Source organism: Triticum urartu, chromosome 1 (genome assembly GCF_003073215.2).
Source record: "Triticum urartu cultivar G1812 chromosome 1, Tu2.1, whole genome shotgun sequence".
NCBI classification, from domain to species: domain Eukaryota; kingdom Viridiplantae; phylum Streptophyta; class Magnoliopsida; order Poales; family Poaceae; genus Triticum; species Triticum urartu.
In genome coordinates this window covers 512,192,266-512,208,328 of record NC_053022.1, presented here as the reverse complement: position 1 = coordinate 512,208,328, position 16,063 = coordinate 512,192,266, and the positions used below count along the sequence as shown (strand labels likewise).

Here is a 16,063-nt window from a genome sequence, read left to right as displayed (position 1 = left end):
ATACATGTCATCTCATTTCCTATAAGATTTCTATTCCTATGATAATCCTATCATATGAACCAAAAGAGGCCTTAATTTCTCAGTCTGAAAGCACGGCCTTCTCTTCACTGCCACACCACGTTGTTCCCAGTTTCCAACTTGCTGACTCTGAATTTCCAAATACGCACACCTCGTGGTGAGGTAGCTCAGGTGGATCACCAATATTATACGAGGCAATCGAGATAGAAGACAATGCAGTCGGCTCTGGTTTATAGCATCGTTTTAGGATGAATTGCAGTCAATTTTTGAAAATTTTACCACATTAGAGTAAATTCAGCGCGCGCGGTTACGCTTTGCACCAGATATATCGCTTAATTGCAGTAGTCATGAGCGATGGATCCGAATCTTCAGTAGGTATAGAAGACTTTCATAACACCCTGTTTAACAATTCCAGATAGTACTTTTATAATTATATCAAAACTAATGTAATAATCAAACAGTGCAGTGCAGTGGAGATCTTGTCCATGTTCACTCAAAGCTACAAGCTCGATCCAATCCAAGCTTTGCTTGCCAGGCAACAATGCCAGCCAGGAGTCCGTCCGCGAGATGCGCATCACCCACCCTGCCTGCCTGCGCAGACCAATGGAGGGGGACAGAGGACCAGGCAACCACGGGGAGCCTAGTGGCTACCACTACACCGGCGAGGTGGCCTCGAGGAGCAGCTCCTCGCCGAGGACGCCGTCGAGCTCGTCCCCGGTGATGCGGCCGAGCACGAGCACGATCCCCATGGCGAAGGCGGCGTCGAAGCCGGCGCGCACCCACAGCACGAACACGTCGCGGCCGAGCACCACGTGCGCGCCCTCGTCCACCTTCCTGCGCACCTCCGCCACCACCGTCTCCTGGTCCTCCCCCTCCTCCACCTCGCCCGCGCCGCCCGAGGAGGCCACCGCCACCACGCGGCAGCACCGCCTGGGGAAGGACCCGTCGACGCGGAACTCCTTGGCGGCGGGGGAGTGGGCGGGGGCGAGGAGGTCGACGAGGACCCCGGCCCCGGCGCCGAGGATGGAGGAGCGGCGCGCGGAGAAGAGCGGCTTGGCGCCGCCCGCGGCCCCCCCGTCGCCCAGGAAGCCGTCCCAGCGGTGGTGCAGGCTGGGGCGGCGCCTGCGGACGGTGAGCACGGGGTCCCCCGCGGCGCCCAGCAGCGCCAGATCCCCCGCCGCCGCGCCCCCGCCGCAGGCGCCTCCCCGGCCGTACGTCTCGAGGCGGAAGGCCAGCGCGCCCGTGCGGTGGTCGTAGGCCTCCAGCCCGTCCCCCGGGGAGAAGAGCGTGGTCTTGCGCACCGTCAGCTCCCTGTCCTCCGCCTCGCAGTGCTCCTCCCCCACCACCACCGTCGCCGCCGGCGCCGGCGCCTCTCCCCCCTTCATACCTCTCTCGCGCGCGCTCGGACTAGTCTGGCTCTCTCTGCTCTCGTCTGTGTCGCCGCGCGTAGAACGAGGTGGTAAATAGCGTGGGCGGTGGGGCGGCTCGGCTAGCTTTTCTTTCTTTCTCTCGGTGGGTTCCGGGTTCGTGGGGCCGGGTCAGCACCGGGCCCACCCCACGAGCGGGTACACAAGGAGGTGGTGGCGATGGACGGCTCAACGTGGCAACGAGTACCCGCTACCTGCGAACAGATAAAAATCCTAATAGAATAAGGATATGAGAAATTAAAACACCTATGGGTTTTTAAATGAGAAAAATCATACCCAATGGGTTAGGCGGGTACGGGTATGGGAAGGCAATACCCATACATGCAAACCCTCAAACCCATATAATAATAACCATATCAAATAGGTCTCATGTGTCATTGACTTAAGATAAAAAAAGCCTAAGCTGCTACTGGACCCAACCACGTCCCGCCCCCTCCAAATTCCGGATCCAAAATTGCGCCCCACCCCCTTGCACCCCATACACACTATCAAATCGCACCCACTTGCTAACCCTAGGCGGTTGAACCTCACACACACCATCAAATCGCGCCCACTTGCTAACCCTAGGCGGTCGGCGCCGTGCTGCCGCCAAGCCACCGCCGCTGCGTGCATGAAAGCAACCAGCCGCCTCCGGCCTGCTCCTTCTCCTGATCTCCTAGATGGGTATATGTGATGGAATATTGTATGTAGGTGCTGAGATGCTGTCAATATGTGTCAAAATACGAAAATGTAAATGCTCAAACATACACACCTAGCTGGGTAGTTTTTACCTGCGGGTACGCATACGGGAACAGTTTGAAACCCGGTGCGTGGGTACGGATACGGGGATGGGTGAATTTTTTTGAGATGGGTGCAGATATGGGCACGTAATATCCATACCCAAACCCTGCAGGTGTCATGTTGATGGACCGCGATGGACAGGGATTGGGTCTCGCCGTGCGCCCGGGGGCGGTGGGCAAGTTCGTTATCGAAGGCAGCTTGGGCCTGTTTGGAATGGGGAAAGGGACCGGACTGAGACCGCGGGGGAAAGCAAAGGAATAAGAGGAATAATGGGCTGGGCACGGTCGGCGGGGGATGCTGGAAGATAACGTAATTAGGAGGCGATTGCGATCGTAAACGAACCAGCTCGAGCGCGATCGTGGTTGGATTGGATGGGAGTTCGGTTGGAATGTTTGTTTGTGTTTCTCCTCCGTACCGTACCGTATCGTGCAAGGGTGCTGGGAGGAGCCAGAGGTTCAGGTCTTTTTTTTTTGAGGTAAAGCGAGAGGTTCAGATAAGATTGTTTAGTATGGCGGGATGAGATTACATATCGGCCTGTGCTGCGAGTGGGGTTCGTCGGTGACAGGAAGGACGTGTTTGGTAGCGTGCATATATTTTAATCAGGCCCGTACGAAAAGAATCCAGCCACTTTTTAAAGCATTTTTGGGCTTGGCATGCTGGAAACGTTCACATCAGCAGTTTCTTGCGAGCCAAGCAGAGGTGAGCGCAGGCGAGCGGGCCCTTGCACAAGCGGAGACGCGAGGGATGCGAGGTGATTAGGTGAGGTCTTCTTGAACCTCGGGTAAACTTCTCTCTAATCTCCTTTCCTCCTTGTCTCTTTGACCTACACAACGATGCTTCGATTCGAGATAAGCTCTACACGAAAAAATGCATTTCGATGCTATGGTTCCATTTAAGCGATCGGTTCGTAGTTTGGTCAGTCGGAGGTACTTTATTTCGTGTTCTCGTTTGAAGCTATTATGAAAGAATTTTGTCAAATTCATTGCCCACGATCGATTATTTAAAATTTCCTTTGACCAGCAGCCTAATCTCATAGTTACTCACCACATTCGTGTTGTAAGTTTTTGGTTTCGACGATCATAGCTTCATCTCTCTTTAAACAACAGTCTATTGCACTAACGCCGCCATGTCGAGCTCCTCTGTCCTCTGCTCAAAGCCCTCCTATTCGCCCCCCTCGACGCCGACGCCCTTCCCCTTGATCTCTTTGCCCACGTCCTACTACACTAGAGTCATTTCTGGTGTCGCTCATCTCGGCATACTCTCTGTTGTCCTCCTACTGCATTGATACTGCAATGGCGCACACACTGTTTTCTTGTGTCCTCTGCCTCCGTGCACACTGCAGTTCGCCGCGTCGTCGACAGGGTCGATCATCTTGACCTCCTCTCTCGCGCCCTACTACACTAGAGTCGTTTCCGGCGTCGATCATCTTAGCCTCCTCTCTCGTTCACTGCACTGACGATACCATGGTGCGAGCACTGCATTCTTCTCCTCTGTCGACTCGCTTTGCGCGAGCGCCGTAACTAGTTCGCCCCGGTGTCGCTCGCCGTGCCGTCGACGGGGTCGCTCGTCCACGACTCCATGCTTGCCATGTCGGACACGGCGCCACGGCCACTAGCCACCGCAGTCGCCATTGTCCGACGCACACTGCATTTCTTCTCCCCTCCCTCTGCTAGCTCTTAACCCTGTGTGCTAAGTGCAAGTGCTAGTTCTTAATCATATCACATGCGGGCAACCAAACACCGTGTTCATGTGCCGCTTGGGCTAATGCTGGCAACCAAACAAAGTGCATTTGTGTATTATCTAATGCAGGAATACTATAAGAAGGCAACCAAACAATTTACAAATATCGCATATGTTGCTGTTTTTTCAGAACCAGACTAGCTGAAGATGAACATGAAATGCAACTACTATTGCAAACTCGAACCAAACACGCCCGAACTGACTGAACTATCGAGGTCGACGCCATATGACGCATGGGCATGGGCACGCCGGACGGGCAGAAGACGGCAGTGCGACACCGCAACGCTCGGGTCCGCGATTCGGATTCGATTTAGGGCCAGTTCAGAATCGTCCCTCTCCCCAGCTTCTCCCAGAATCACTACTCCATATGTTTTTTTTTACAATCCTAGCTAATTAGACCTTAACTAGATATGATTGTAAAATATATATATATATATGAAGTGACGATTCTGAAAGAAGCTGGGGAGGGGGACGATTCTGAGAAAATCGCTGAAAAGAACTAGCCCACGCGGGCGGAGGCTTGGGAAGGAAAGATTCTTGCGCCTGAGGCGGAGGGACCCACGCAAAGGATCAAGTGGTCCGGACGGAGCCTTTGGGTCCTGTCCTCTCTCCCTCCGTAACTCGGGGACCCGGGGTGCGCCGGTGTAGACCCTCTCCCTACGGTGAGACTGGTCCTTATTTTTTACGGCATGTCTGGTTGCTTTGCTCCAGGCTCGCGACGATTTCTATGTACCCTCCAACATTCTTGTTCCATCAATAACCAAAAAAAAAGTAAGAACAACCCTAGATCCCCGAAAGCACGCACCCTCCAACATTCTTGTTCCAGTAAATCCAACCATCACGATCCAAGAAACAGCAAGAGCATAGCAGGTCCACATATCTGGCTGTAATTTTCTTTACCGCTAGTGTTGTATGCACTGCCATAATTGATTATGCATAGATCGAAATTCTCTAGAGAAAAAAAAACTCTAGATTCTTGAAAGCACGCACCCTCTAACATAATACTTCATCCATTCCTTTATGTAAGGTGTATAATTTTCAGCACAGTGACCAAGGCATATAATTATACACAAGTTAGGACAAAATTAACCCTAGCTAAATCATTTATTAGTGTCAAGTAAATCATTTAAGCTAGGAAAGTAAGATATATGCACAATCAGGAGAGAGATCCTTTATCCCTTTACAAAAAGAGATACATGCATCGGGGAAAAGACACTTTCCTTTTTACTAGAGGGCTAAAAACAGATTTTTAAGGAATTGGAAGAAATGCACCTTACATTATGAAACTTTATTAAAAAAATAAATACATCTTATATAAAGGAACGGAGGGACTAATTGCCAATATAAAGGCTCGAGGGTAACAAAACACTCTTAACATTTTTGCCAAAAAAGATAGCACTCTAACAGATTGCCTAAGCACCCTTGTATCCCTAAATTTTTAAAAAAGACATATGAAGGAGCCTTTATACTAGTTGAAGGAGAGAGAGAAAAAATATAAGACACTTTAAAATTGGGATTGCTGGCGCCAATAAACTTTCACGCCGAACCTAGTTCTCCCAACGCCCCCGTGCCACCGTCGGACTACGTCCAACTCCCTCCGCGCGCCGGCACAGCCACCAACCAATGCCATGCCGGTGACAACGTGACCATCCCTTTGGCACCGGCCCCACGTGTCCTCCGAGTTGTTCAGCGTGTAGTCGCTCCCTGATCACCTTACGCCACCACATCCTCCCCTATCACGACATCCAAGTGCTTCACGCCATGTCTCGACGTTGCTCCGCCACCCCGTCTCATCGCACCACCGCCGCCTTCGAGCTACAACCGCGTGCTTAGAGCCTGCCATGCGGCCGTCACCAACCCTCATTCATGGCATATGATGATGGTGCCCTGACTAAGGGGCCTCTCATCACGGGGGGTCACGGTCTGGTTCCATCCAGGGCCACTTTGGGCGGGCCATGGTGTACCACGCGAAGATTCCAAAAGGTTTGACGTGCAAGATAAGAAGCCAGGGTCATGGAGAATTCTACCTTCCCGTACATAGCCGACTAGGATCCATGTACCCTAGGACCTCGAGTATGCTACATAAGCCAGGCACCAGGCTTGTAGATAAACAACTTACAATGGTACCCTCGATGCACTCCAACGCAATAAAACACAACTAGGACGTAGGGTATTATTTCCTCTAGAGAGCCTGAATCTCCTCGTCTTTGTTACCATCGCGCCAAGTAGCCTAGTTTAGGATACACTACCGAGGGATCTGTTGGATTTAGTTTTGATAGTTGTGGCCCATGCAAGTCCTACTAGGTGAACACCACGGTGCGATGGAGTGCAAATGAACGCTCAAATTGGTTCCATCACGATCATCGCGCTTGGCCCAGATGTTCGTCTTAGGCAACATCACCCTTGTCGCCAACTTAACTAGCTACCTCGGCCAAGTCGAAGCCTTCGCTCTAGGCTTGATCTTAAGATTCAGCAACACAGAGTACACCGTGGTTCCGCGGACAGCTGATCTTCTCAGGTTGGCATCTCACCGGATCGAGGAGCAGTAGACATTGGATCTTCCAATATTTATGTCAAATCAAATCCCGGAGTTGCCAGAGAAAGTCAATTTTTTTACCCACCCAACACCCAGATCACTGCCAACGTCAAAGATCCCACCGACGTCCTCGAAGGAACCACCGATGAGGTTGACACCACAGAAGAGGAGGTCGACGAGTCCATGAACATCCAACCACCAGCCACAACGCCCTCAGGCAAGTGGAAGGAGACCTCTACACACGACATCTACATGGTGGACATGCCAAACACCAATGGAAACAGCATCAGCGCCCCTGACAGCCCTTCAAGTGATGGTTCACGTGATGAGAATGGGGATCCCAATAATGTGTTTGGTCCCTTTGATGAAGACATTCTGAATGAATCGCTCGACATCCCACGCCACGATGAATATCGTGAGAGGCTGGCCAGATCGGCCAATAAGGTAGTCAGGGACAACAAACCGGTTGCTCCAATGGATGTAGGCCGTCGATGACCGCTGGCAGCAGATATTGCAGTACGAGGATAATCTGAAAAACAAGAAGAAGTAGGAGGCGACCAAGAAGGCATCGGCCAAGGAAGGCCGTAACCCGATGAAGGACTTGGACGCCACTGCAGACTACAGTGTGGTTTCTAAACACAAGTGGGCTACAGATCTGCACCCTAGTGTAGGAGATTGGCCTCTCCGTTGTGATGGCCGACTGGAGAGTTATTTATCCAAAACTATCACACTTGGAGCTAGGGTAACAACTTGGTACCGGATTTAAGCCAGGGCACAGAAAACTACCGAAATTGTGCCTAATGCATAACGCGGAGCACTAATGCTGTGATAATCTCGCGAAAACAGCGAAACTGGCCGGTTGGACTCACTTGTCGGTCCGATGTGGCATGTCTACTTGTACAAATTGCTTAGGTGGACACGGGTCCCACCGGCAACCCCCACCTACTTCTTCCTCCTCCCGTCTCTTCCCCTCTCTATGTACGAACTGGAGGGTCAACGACGAGCATGTCAGACTCCCGGCGGAAGAAGACGACCACGACGGCTCGACGCCGCCCGATCCAGCGAGGGAACCGTCCCAGCGCGTCCCTACGGCTACCTCCGGCCGCTAGATTCCGTCATCCACCTTCTTCCCCTCTGCCTCAAGCGCCAGATCCCCGCCTCCCTTCGTCGGACCCGTTCCCGAGCGTCCGGCCACCACGCCGTTCTTCCTTGGCTCCAGCGCCCCTGCGACGAGGTGCGGCGCAGGAAGTCGTGTCCACCCGAGCCGAGTGTGTCCACGGCCTCGACGGGAGCGCCGCAGTGGCCGAGTGCGTCCACGGCCCCGACGGGAGCGCCGCAGTGGCCGAGTGTTGGAGCTGGTGTGCTGCTGCGCACGGCGGACGGCGGCGCCGTCGTGCCGAGCTGCTCCACCAGCCGCCGCACGAGCCGCACCTCAGCTCGCTGTTGCGCCGGCCGTGCGCCGCCCACGGGTCTGCCATGTGCGCCCATCGTCTTCTCCTGCCTCCGGCCGTTGGCGGCGGGTGCGCTAGCGTCGGCGATGCTCGACAAGGGCGGCCCGAGACCACCGTCGCATCCCCAACTGCATAAGAACACCATGGGCGCCGCCCGAGCTTTTGCGCGACCCGTGCTTCAGGGGCTTCTCGGGCACGCCTTGCACGGCGCCGAGGGAGGCGGCCAGTTCCACCACACGGCTCGGGAACGCGACCTGGTCTCCATCGCGTGTACGTGTCGCCCGGCGGCGCACACAACTCGGCGACGGAGAAGAATCAGTCACGACGGAGCTCGGCCGGAGACAGGGAAGAAGCAATGGACGCTCACAACATGTTTGTTGAAATGCCCATGGAGGAAAAGAGGGAAGAAATAAAAAGAAAAGGTAAAAAAATAAACACATGAGTCATTGACAGGTGGGACCCTTGTCCAGCTCAGCATATTGTCCACCTAAGCATGCCACGTCAGCCTGACAGGTGGGCCCAACTTGTCAGTTTCACTGTTTTCGCGATGTTATTAGACTATCAGTGCCCCGCGTTACACATTAGGCACAATTTCGATGGTTTTCTGTGCCCTGGCTTAAATCTGGTACCAAGTTGTTACTCTAGCCCCAAATGTGATGGTTTTGGATAAATAGCCCCCGACTGGACAATAAGAACAAAGGCGCTCCCGAGGTGGCGGGACGTCGCACGAAAAGCCATGCTGATGTATCTCACGATGTGGGCAGCATGGACATCTGAAGTTGGGCAAGTCAAGATCCCATCCAAGAAATGTCACCCGACATCGCCCAAGGACGACACACCCTGGACGATCTACCAGTCCGGGCATACCACGCCACGCCCCCCCACGCTGCCATGAGACGTCAGCTGAGCAGATAGCTAGGCTACACGGGCAGGCCACGGTCTGGTATAGGCCGGCTTTCTCCAGATACGATGAGGATGCTGGCATCAATGACGCACACCAAACCATTGACGCTCTCCGAGAAATAGGGGGGCTCTCCAGGGTGTGCTCGTCGTCTTTCTAGGATTGGGTGGTCGCCCGTCCCTTCCCGCTGAACTTTTAAGCTCACGAACTATGTCAAGTACGACGGTTCCACGGATCCCGCGATTTGGATAGGTGATTATATGCTCGTGGTCCAAGTGGTGAACGACGATGACCTACACGCCGTGAAGAACCTGCCGCTTATGCTGAAAGGCTCAGCTGGGCACTGGTTGCACACTCTGATGCCCGGCTCAGTCAATACCTGGCCGATATTTCAAAAAAGATCTGAAGCAACATCATAGAATTTTGCGCCATAACATGTCATAAACAAATGTAGGTATATCATGTATACAGGAACCAAAACAGTGAAGCACATGACATGAGTATGCATCAAATGCAATCACACATGGGTCTGTAGCCGATCCTGCCACTAGGGAGACTGGTTTTTCTACCATGCACGGTATCTACCGTGCATGCATCCACCACTCCCTTGTTTCGTTGGGATATGTGCCATCACAATATTAAACAGGTAAAATATAGCATCCTGACATCACACACATTGATTTCTTTCACATAATATGTCGTAACGTGATATTTCCTAGTTAGTTTCATCTAGTTGAGTTTTATTTAAAAATTAAATGTTTCATATTATTTATAACAAAATTATACTCCCTCCATTTTATAATTTTTGTCATGGTTTTAGTTCAACTTTGAAATTTGAACTTTGTCGAAGCATATTCAATATTGGGCTTATTTTGAAGATAAAATCGAAATAAAAACACATGTACAAATGGAATATTTTTCTGAAGTTTATTTGAACATATATAGTTGTTCCAATTTTAAGATTGAAAACAAATGCATGTGTACTAATGAGTAGGAGAGAGAACTCACCCTGTGTGCATGTGGTGTGAGAGAAAAATGAGGAGAGAGAAGCCGTAAAGTTGATTGATTGATTGTCAGAATATATAATTATATTACTCTAGGAATAACAAATACTACTGGTAAGTTTGCATGCATCCTAAACTCAAACCGAGTCAACGGTTGATCCATGCACGGGACGTCCCGTGCATGGTAGAAGTGCTTTTCTCTGCCACTAGGTTCAACTGCACCAATCCTAATCATATAGGAGAACGTTGTCCCTTGTTTCAGGTGTTAGGACATAATAAACTACATGGATTTGTACTTCTCCATGTAATCTGCATAAAAGGAATCCATTAACACATCACTTTAGATATATGTCAGACAGCTGAAAATTCTTTTTGGGTCGGTCGATTTTATGGCCGTCCGATTCTGCTTTGAGAAGTGTGCTGTTTTTTTTTTTCTGTGTCATTTTGGTGGTGAGTTGGGCTGTGTGTAATCTGCATAAAAGGAATCCATTAACACATCACTTTAGATATATGTCAGTCAAATTGCTTCTTGAGCTCGTTTTTGCTCTCCTGGGCTGCGTTTTTCTTTTTTCCTTTTCCCCCTTTATTAGTTATTTTTTTTTGTAGGTTTTTGGCTGAGTGTGATTATATACATACAAATACTATATAATATGTGCCAAAGTTTTATGATTATATGATTATTTTTTGCAAATTATGATAAAGTGCAATTTCGGTGCAAAGTAGTGCGCAGGTTTTTTAAATTTTCTTTCTTCTTAAAGGAAATACATTATTTCAATTACACCATGTGTAAATTATAGTAGGATGCAAAAATTGCACCATTATATGCTTATTCTTTACATATTTCAAAAAGTGCAATTTCAGTGCAAATTGCGTGCAAGTTTTGAAAGTGTTTTTCTCTTTCATTTTCTTTCTTCTTAAAGGGTTTCATTCTTTCTTAGAAAACTTCATTATTTTGTTTTTGTTTTTGTCTTCCTGAAAGGGTAATGCCAATGCCATGAATTTATTCTTCCATAGAACAAACATCATTTTTTAAATTTTGTTTTAGTTTTTCATTTTTTGTTTTTGTTTTATTTTTCATTTCTTTTCTTTTGTAAGGATAATACCGATGTCACTATTCCATTACTTTTCAAAAAACATTTTTTTTGCAGAAATCTCACTATATTATTCTCAGTTTTGCATAGTAATAACATTTTCCAAATATATGCATGCATAAAAATAAACTTGTGTGAGAGTGCTATTCATCGGTGAGATTGCACATGTATAAAAATAATATACATGTGTGATTGCACACATAGCCACTAACCATTTGCATGCAAATATGTGTGAGAGTGCTATTCATTGGTCATCTACAAATGCTTGACCAATACTATGCTAGAGCAGGCCGTAATTAATGTACAAAAGAATAGGCTGGCTTGGACGTAATATTGGACTGGAGCAGCCCATGGTCCAGCTTGCACCTGTGCGGACGCTGCGTGGGCTTATGTGGCTGCCTAATTAATCAGGCTTAATTGAAACAGAGTTTGGAGTCAATCGACTGACCCAAAATTCACTTTGAGTCGATTGACCAGTAGCCACACCCTTAACACAAATGAAAACCATTCTTAGAAAAGAGTTTCAAGCTATAATAACACCATGATTACAAGGAAAATACAACCCAAACCCAAGGGGGTGTACATTTCATCAAAGCATGGGCAATGTATGAAGATATCTAGCTACTTTCCTTCGCACGTCATCTGGCTGGGTGCTTCTAGTGAAAAATAGCTCAGCCAATGGCGAGGCCTTCCCTTCCACGCATATCAACTCAGTTTGGCGGCTGATATCCTTTGAGGTCCAATCAACGGAATGACTGACATCCATGGCCCTTAGAGATTGCGCTCTAACCATAGGATACCTTGCAAAATCTATCTCTCCAACCGTACCACAATATCCACTCAGTCGCACATGCGTTAGATGCTTACTTTGCAAGATGACCATCTCGGATGCCGGTTTCCAATCTCCACAACCAGCTTCATTATTTGGACCGAAGTAGAAGCACTGTCATAAACACAAAATTGTAACATAGTTGGCACTTGTTAATGTAGAGGTAATAAAAATGTTTGCCTTTCATCATCATTCTTATAAATGTTGAAGCTAGTGGTGAGTTCATATGTAGAATGAACAACCTTCACAAATAAAGAAAAGCACTCCTATCCAATGTGGACTAATACTTCAAATGACATAAATAAAACAATGTAATTTTACTCACATGTGGGGCCTAATATAAAAACACATGCACTCTACTTTCATGGGAGACCAACGCTCATGTAAAAATTACAAACAATAACAACCGAAATGAGCTACAAGTCAAAATCATGCTCTAGGTGTTAGTTTATGTACCCAACCAATTCCTCTAGTTATGTATCACACTGAACATGAGCAACCAAATTGTAATTCCAATGCAATAACAAACCTTGTGTAGTCAACTTACTAATGTCCATCATATGTTTAAAAATTCCAAATATTGTCTCACTTAAAATATTACAAAGGACCTAATATCCTCTCTTAAGATTCTTTAACTCTAGCCACATGATCTGTCATTCTATTTTCGCTATCTTTTTAATTGTGAACCATGCAACAGCCCTGAGACATCAACATCCTTTTGGAAGTCTTGTAAGCCAGTGGCCTAACTCCTTGCTAGTTCTCCATTAACCATTGAGTCATGTATGTGTGTGTAAAACGAGAAGCATCCATTATGAAGCAATTTGAATGCAATCAATTAAAAGAATATCAAATGAATTTTCTTAAAACCTTCCAATCTCTCCATCTATCAAAAAATGTCAGTTGATAGTTTTATTTAAGCTTCTCTGTGCGAAACTGATGAATACAATGGTTGACCCTGAAAAGTAAAGCTAAAGGAAAATTAAGGATTTGGTGCGAAATTTAGAACTATTGATAACTGGGTACAAGTTTAAACATGATTTTTTTTAATAAACGTATGCCTATAATGGACACATTAAAAAGCAAGTTTGTAAATTCTAAAAAAACTAAGTTTGTAAAAACCTTATTTGATGGTAAACAAAATTAAACCATATATATATATATAACACAAATTTAAGTTGCATAGGGAACTTAAATTGCAAATGAAGTAAAACAATCAAATAGAAAGCAAAGCATGCGGCATAGTTACCAATATCTCGAGACGTCGCAAACATGTGAATAAGGTTAAGAGGTGTATAGCTTTGGTCAGCTCTTCGCCGTTTGTGAATTTCATACCGAAACGAGCGAGGTTACAAAGGGCAAGGGTTTCTGCATCAAGTAGAAACCAAAAAATATTTAGATATCTATATGTTTGGCCGCTAAAATTGATAAACCAACAACATAAAATACGTTTTGGACTTAACTGAATTATCGCTAATTGATCAGTCACTACAAAGTTACAAGTGCTAATATAACAAATAGTCAGTGCATATACCTTATTAGAAAAAGTAGTAAGGCTGGGCGAGCCCAAGCTCGGCAGCTTAAGCACAAGCTCTGGAAGCCTTCGCTTACCAAAATTAATAAAATTTGGTATACGCCAAAGATCAATGTGCGTGAAGGTGATGCTTTGAAGGGCGGGCGTGTCCCTTAAGGCATCTTCAATGGTTGTAAGATAGTTGTTGGTAAATTTTGCCACATAGGATTTTTGATGATGTGTCATATAATAAATGAGGGAAGAGAGAAGGGTTGTATGTACATGAACCAACATCCTTTGCACAAGCTCCAATGTAGAATGAGAGAGCACCTTATTTATTATCTCACATCCTAATGGGCAAACTACATACAACCCATTGAAGTTGTTGTATGTTAAAGTGTTGGTCGATGACATGATATATTTACCAACAAGCTAACATACAAACTGTTGAAGATACCCTTACGAAGAACTCATCGAGAGGGACACAGGGCGTGCTCATGGACATGGTCGTCAGGGTGCAGGAGCGGAAGCAAACGTGGTGGAGTCCATGGATCATGAAGAGATGCAGCTCTCGGAGAACAGGGCAGACCTCGATCATGCGGTGGAGCGCTGCCTCGGAGATGATCACGTCGGACAGGTAGAGATAGTCGAGGTTCGGCAAGGCCGGCACCGGAGAATAGGGGACATTAGAAGGGCCGAGGCGGCAGCAGTGGAGATCCAGATGGCGTATGGAAACCGCGGCCTTGCCCAGCAGGGTGCGGGGCACGGGGTGCTGGAACCTGCACGCCCACCGCACGATGAGGGTGTCGTCGATGCGCCGCTCCGCTAGGGCTCGAAGCCAGGCGCAGGTGCCGACGCCGTCGAGGGTCGTCACTGTTGGTGCTAATCTTGTTACAAGGTCTGCCAAATGTTGCATTAGACTTTAGCTCCATGCATTAGTTCATTATAGACTAGTTTGTACCTGTATGTGTTTGTACGTGCATGCATTGGCTTTCCATTTAATTAGTTTGCATGTAGCAAATAATTAGGACCTGTCACGTGTGTGTGCACGCATATGATTAGATTCGATGAGTTGGTCAGCCTCCTGGCGATCCTCCGTGGGATGGCACGGGTGAATAGGATCATGCGGAGACTTAGCATGTAATGGCCACGTTCTGTTGGGCGTGCAGCCGAAAGAATAAAGAAAAAAAAACAGAAAAGAGGACGGCAGTTGCGCCTCGCAAAATACCGGTGTCTTCGTCTACCTCTCTCTCGTTCATCTCCCTCGTGTCCACGTGTTTACTCCGGCCGGCGATCTATCAGTCACACAGAAGCGGCGGATGGGGCCGCGGTGCGAGGAGAGGACGGAATTGATGGACTCGGCGGTCAGGAAAGGAGCGTCCGAATCGGCGTTGTGTTGTAGGTCTAGCGGCAGCGACGGCCAGATGTGTCGCCATCGGCGCGAGAGCAGCGTGGTGCGGGCGGCGGCCTTGGGCGGGAGCATGGAGACGATGGTGCCTAGAAGGCAGTCCGGGAGGAGGCCGATGCCGTCCGCCTGCTCCTCCATGGTTGAGAGTTGAGATGGCGGACACACCTCGAAGCTTGAATCACAGGAGAGGAGGAAGAAACGCCTCACGGGCTTGTGTATATAAGGGTGGGGTGGGCCGAGAGGCCGTAAGAGGATACGAATCCTCCCCCAATGCGAATCCCCCCCCCCCCCCCCCCCCCCCAAAAAAAATTCTAGAGAGAGCCTCGCATACACCATTTGTCTTAGTGGGTCGGACCTACAATATGGTTTTGGGAAATTTTTACGGACCTGGATAACTTATAGGAACCTTTTGCCCGATTTTGTAAATATTCTCTACGTTTTTTTAGTTTTTACTATGTTATCTCTATTGGATTTCAAAAGTTTTCTTTTGGTTTATTTATTTATTTTTACCCTTTTCTGTTCTTTTGTTTTATTTTTTAAAATGCATGTTATTATTCTTACAAATACATGGTGAACAATTTTTTAATACAAGTAAACCATTTTTCGTATAACCGTCTAATATTTTTAAAAATTTATGTTGAACATAAGCTGAACATTTGCCAAATGGACGTTAATTTTTTTAACTGCATGCCGAACATTATTTAAACACACTTTGTACAATCATAAACATATTATTTAACATGATTTTTTTAATAAATGTCATGATTCTTTTTTAATGGTATAAAATATTTTTAGAAAATTATACGAACAATATTTTTACATTGCATGAACAGTTTAAAAAAAGTTTTAATATTTGTTTTACATTTTATGATTTTTTAAAATGTTATGAACATATTTTTAAAATCTCGTCAACATTTTCGAATGCTACAATTTTGAACACAAATTAAGTCTACATTTGTTTTACATATGTGTTAATTGTGTAAAAAATTTCAAATTGTATGTACCTTTTTTTGAAATTGTGTGAACAAAATTTAACATTTCACAAACATTATTTAATGCAAGTAGTGTGGCTTGACACTTCTAGCTCCTGTTCCTCCCGGACGGCATTGTGTGCTGGTACCTGTACCGCCGAGCCCATGGTTATCCGGCCCATTCGAAGGCACAGGCTGCTCGCCGTGCGAAATAGTGGGCGACGCAGGACAAATCCAGCCGGTCTGGTTGCGGGTCATGTAGATATGTGTCTGAGGCTGGTCATAGTGGGGAGTCTAGTGTCATGCATATGACATTAGTCTAAATTACTATCTTCGTACTGCAAAGTATCTTAGTAGTAGTGTCATAGATTGTTTCATTTATTGCTTTATAGACTCA

The 16,063-nt window shown here is 47.3% G+C and overlaps 1 protein-coding gene and 1 pseudogene across 1 annotated transcript; both read right to left on the bottom strand.

The window, feature by feature from the left end:
• Nucleotides 1-385: 385 nt before the first annotated feature.
• Nucleotides 386-1,489, bottom strand: LOC125524071 (protein LURP-one-related 5-like). Its single transcript, XM_048689145.1, has one exon. It carries the CDS (start codon nucleotides 1,401-1,403, stop codon nucleotides 672-674), a length of 732 nt encoding a protein of 243 aa, XP_048545102.1. The 5' UTR covers nucleotides 1,404-1,489; the 3' UTR covers nucleotides 386-671.
• A 10,048-nt stretch (nucleotides 1,490-11,537) lies between these two features.
• LOC125533017 lies at nucleotides 11,538-14,833 on the bottom strand (annotated as a pseudogene).
• Between the last annotated feature and the right edge of the window lie 1,230 nt (nucleotides 14,834-16,063).

Bases quoted from the DNA above. Each gene is read 5' to 3' on its own strand.
- LOC125524071 (XM_048689145.1), bottom strand. From the start codon at position 1,403: ATGAAGGGGGGAGAGGCGCCGGCGCCGGCGGCGACGGTGGTGGTGGGG.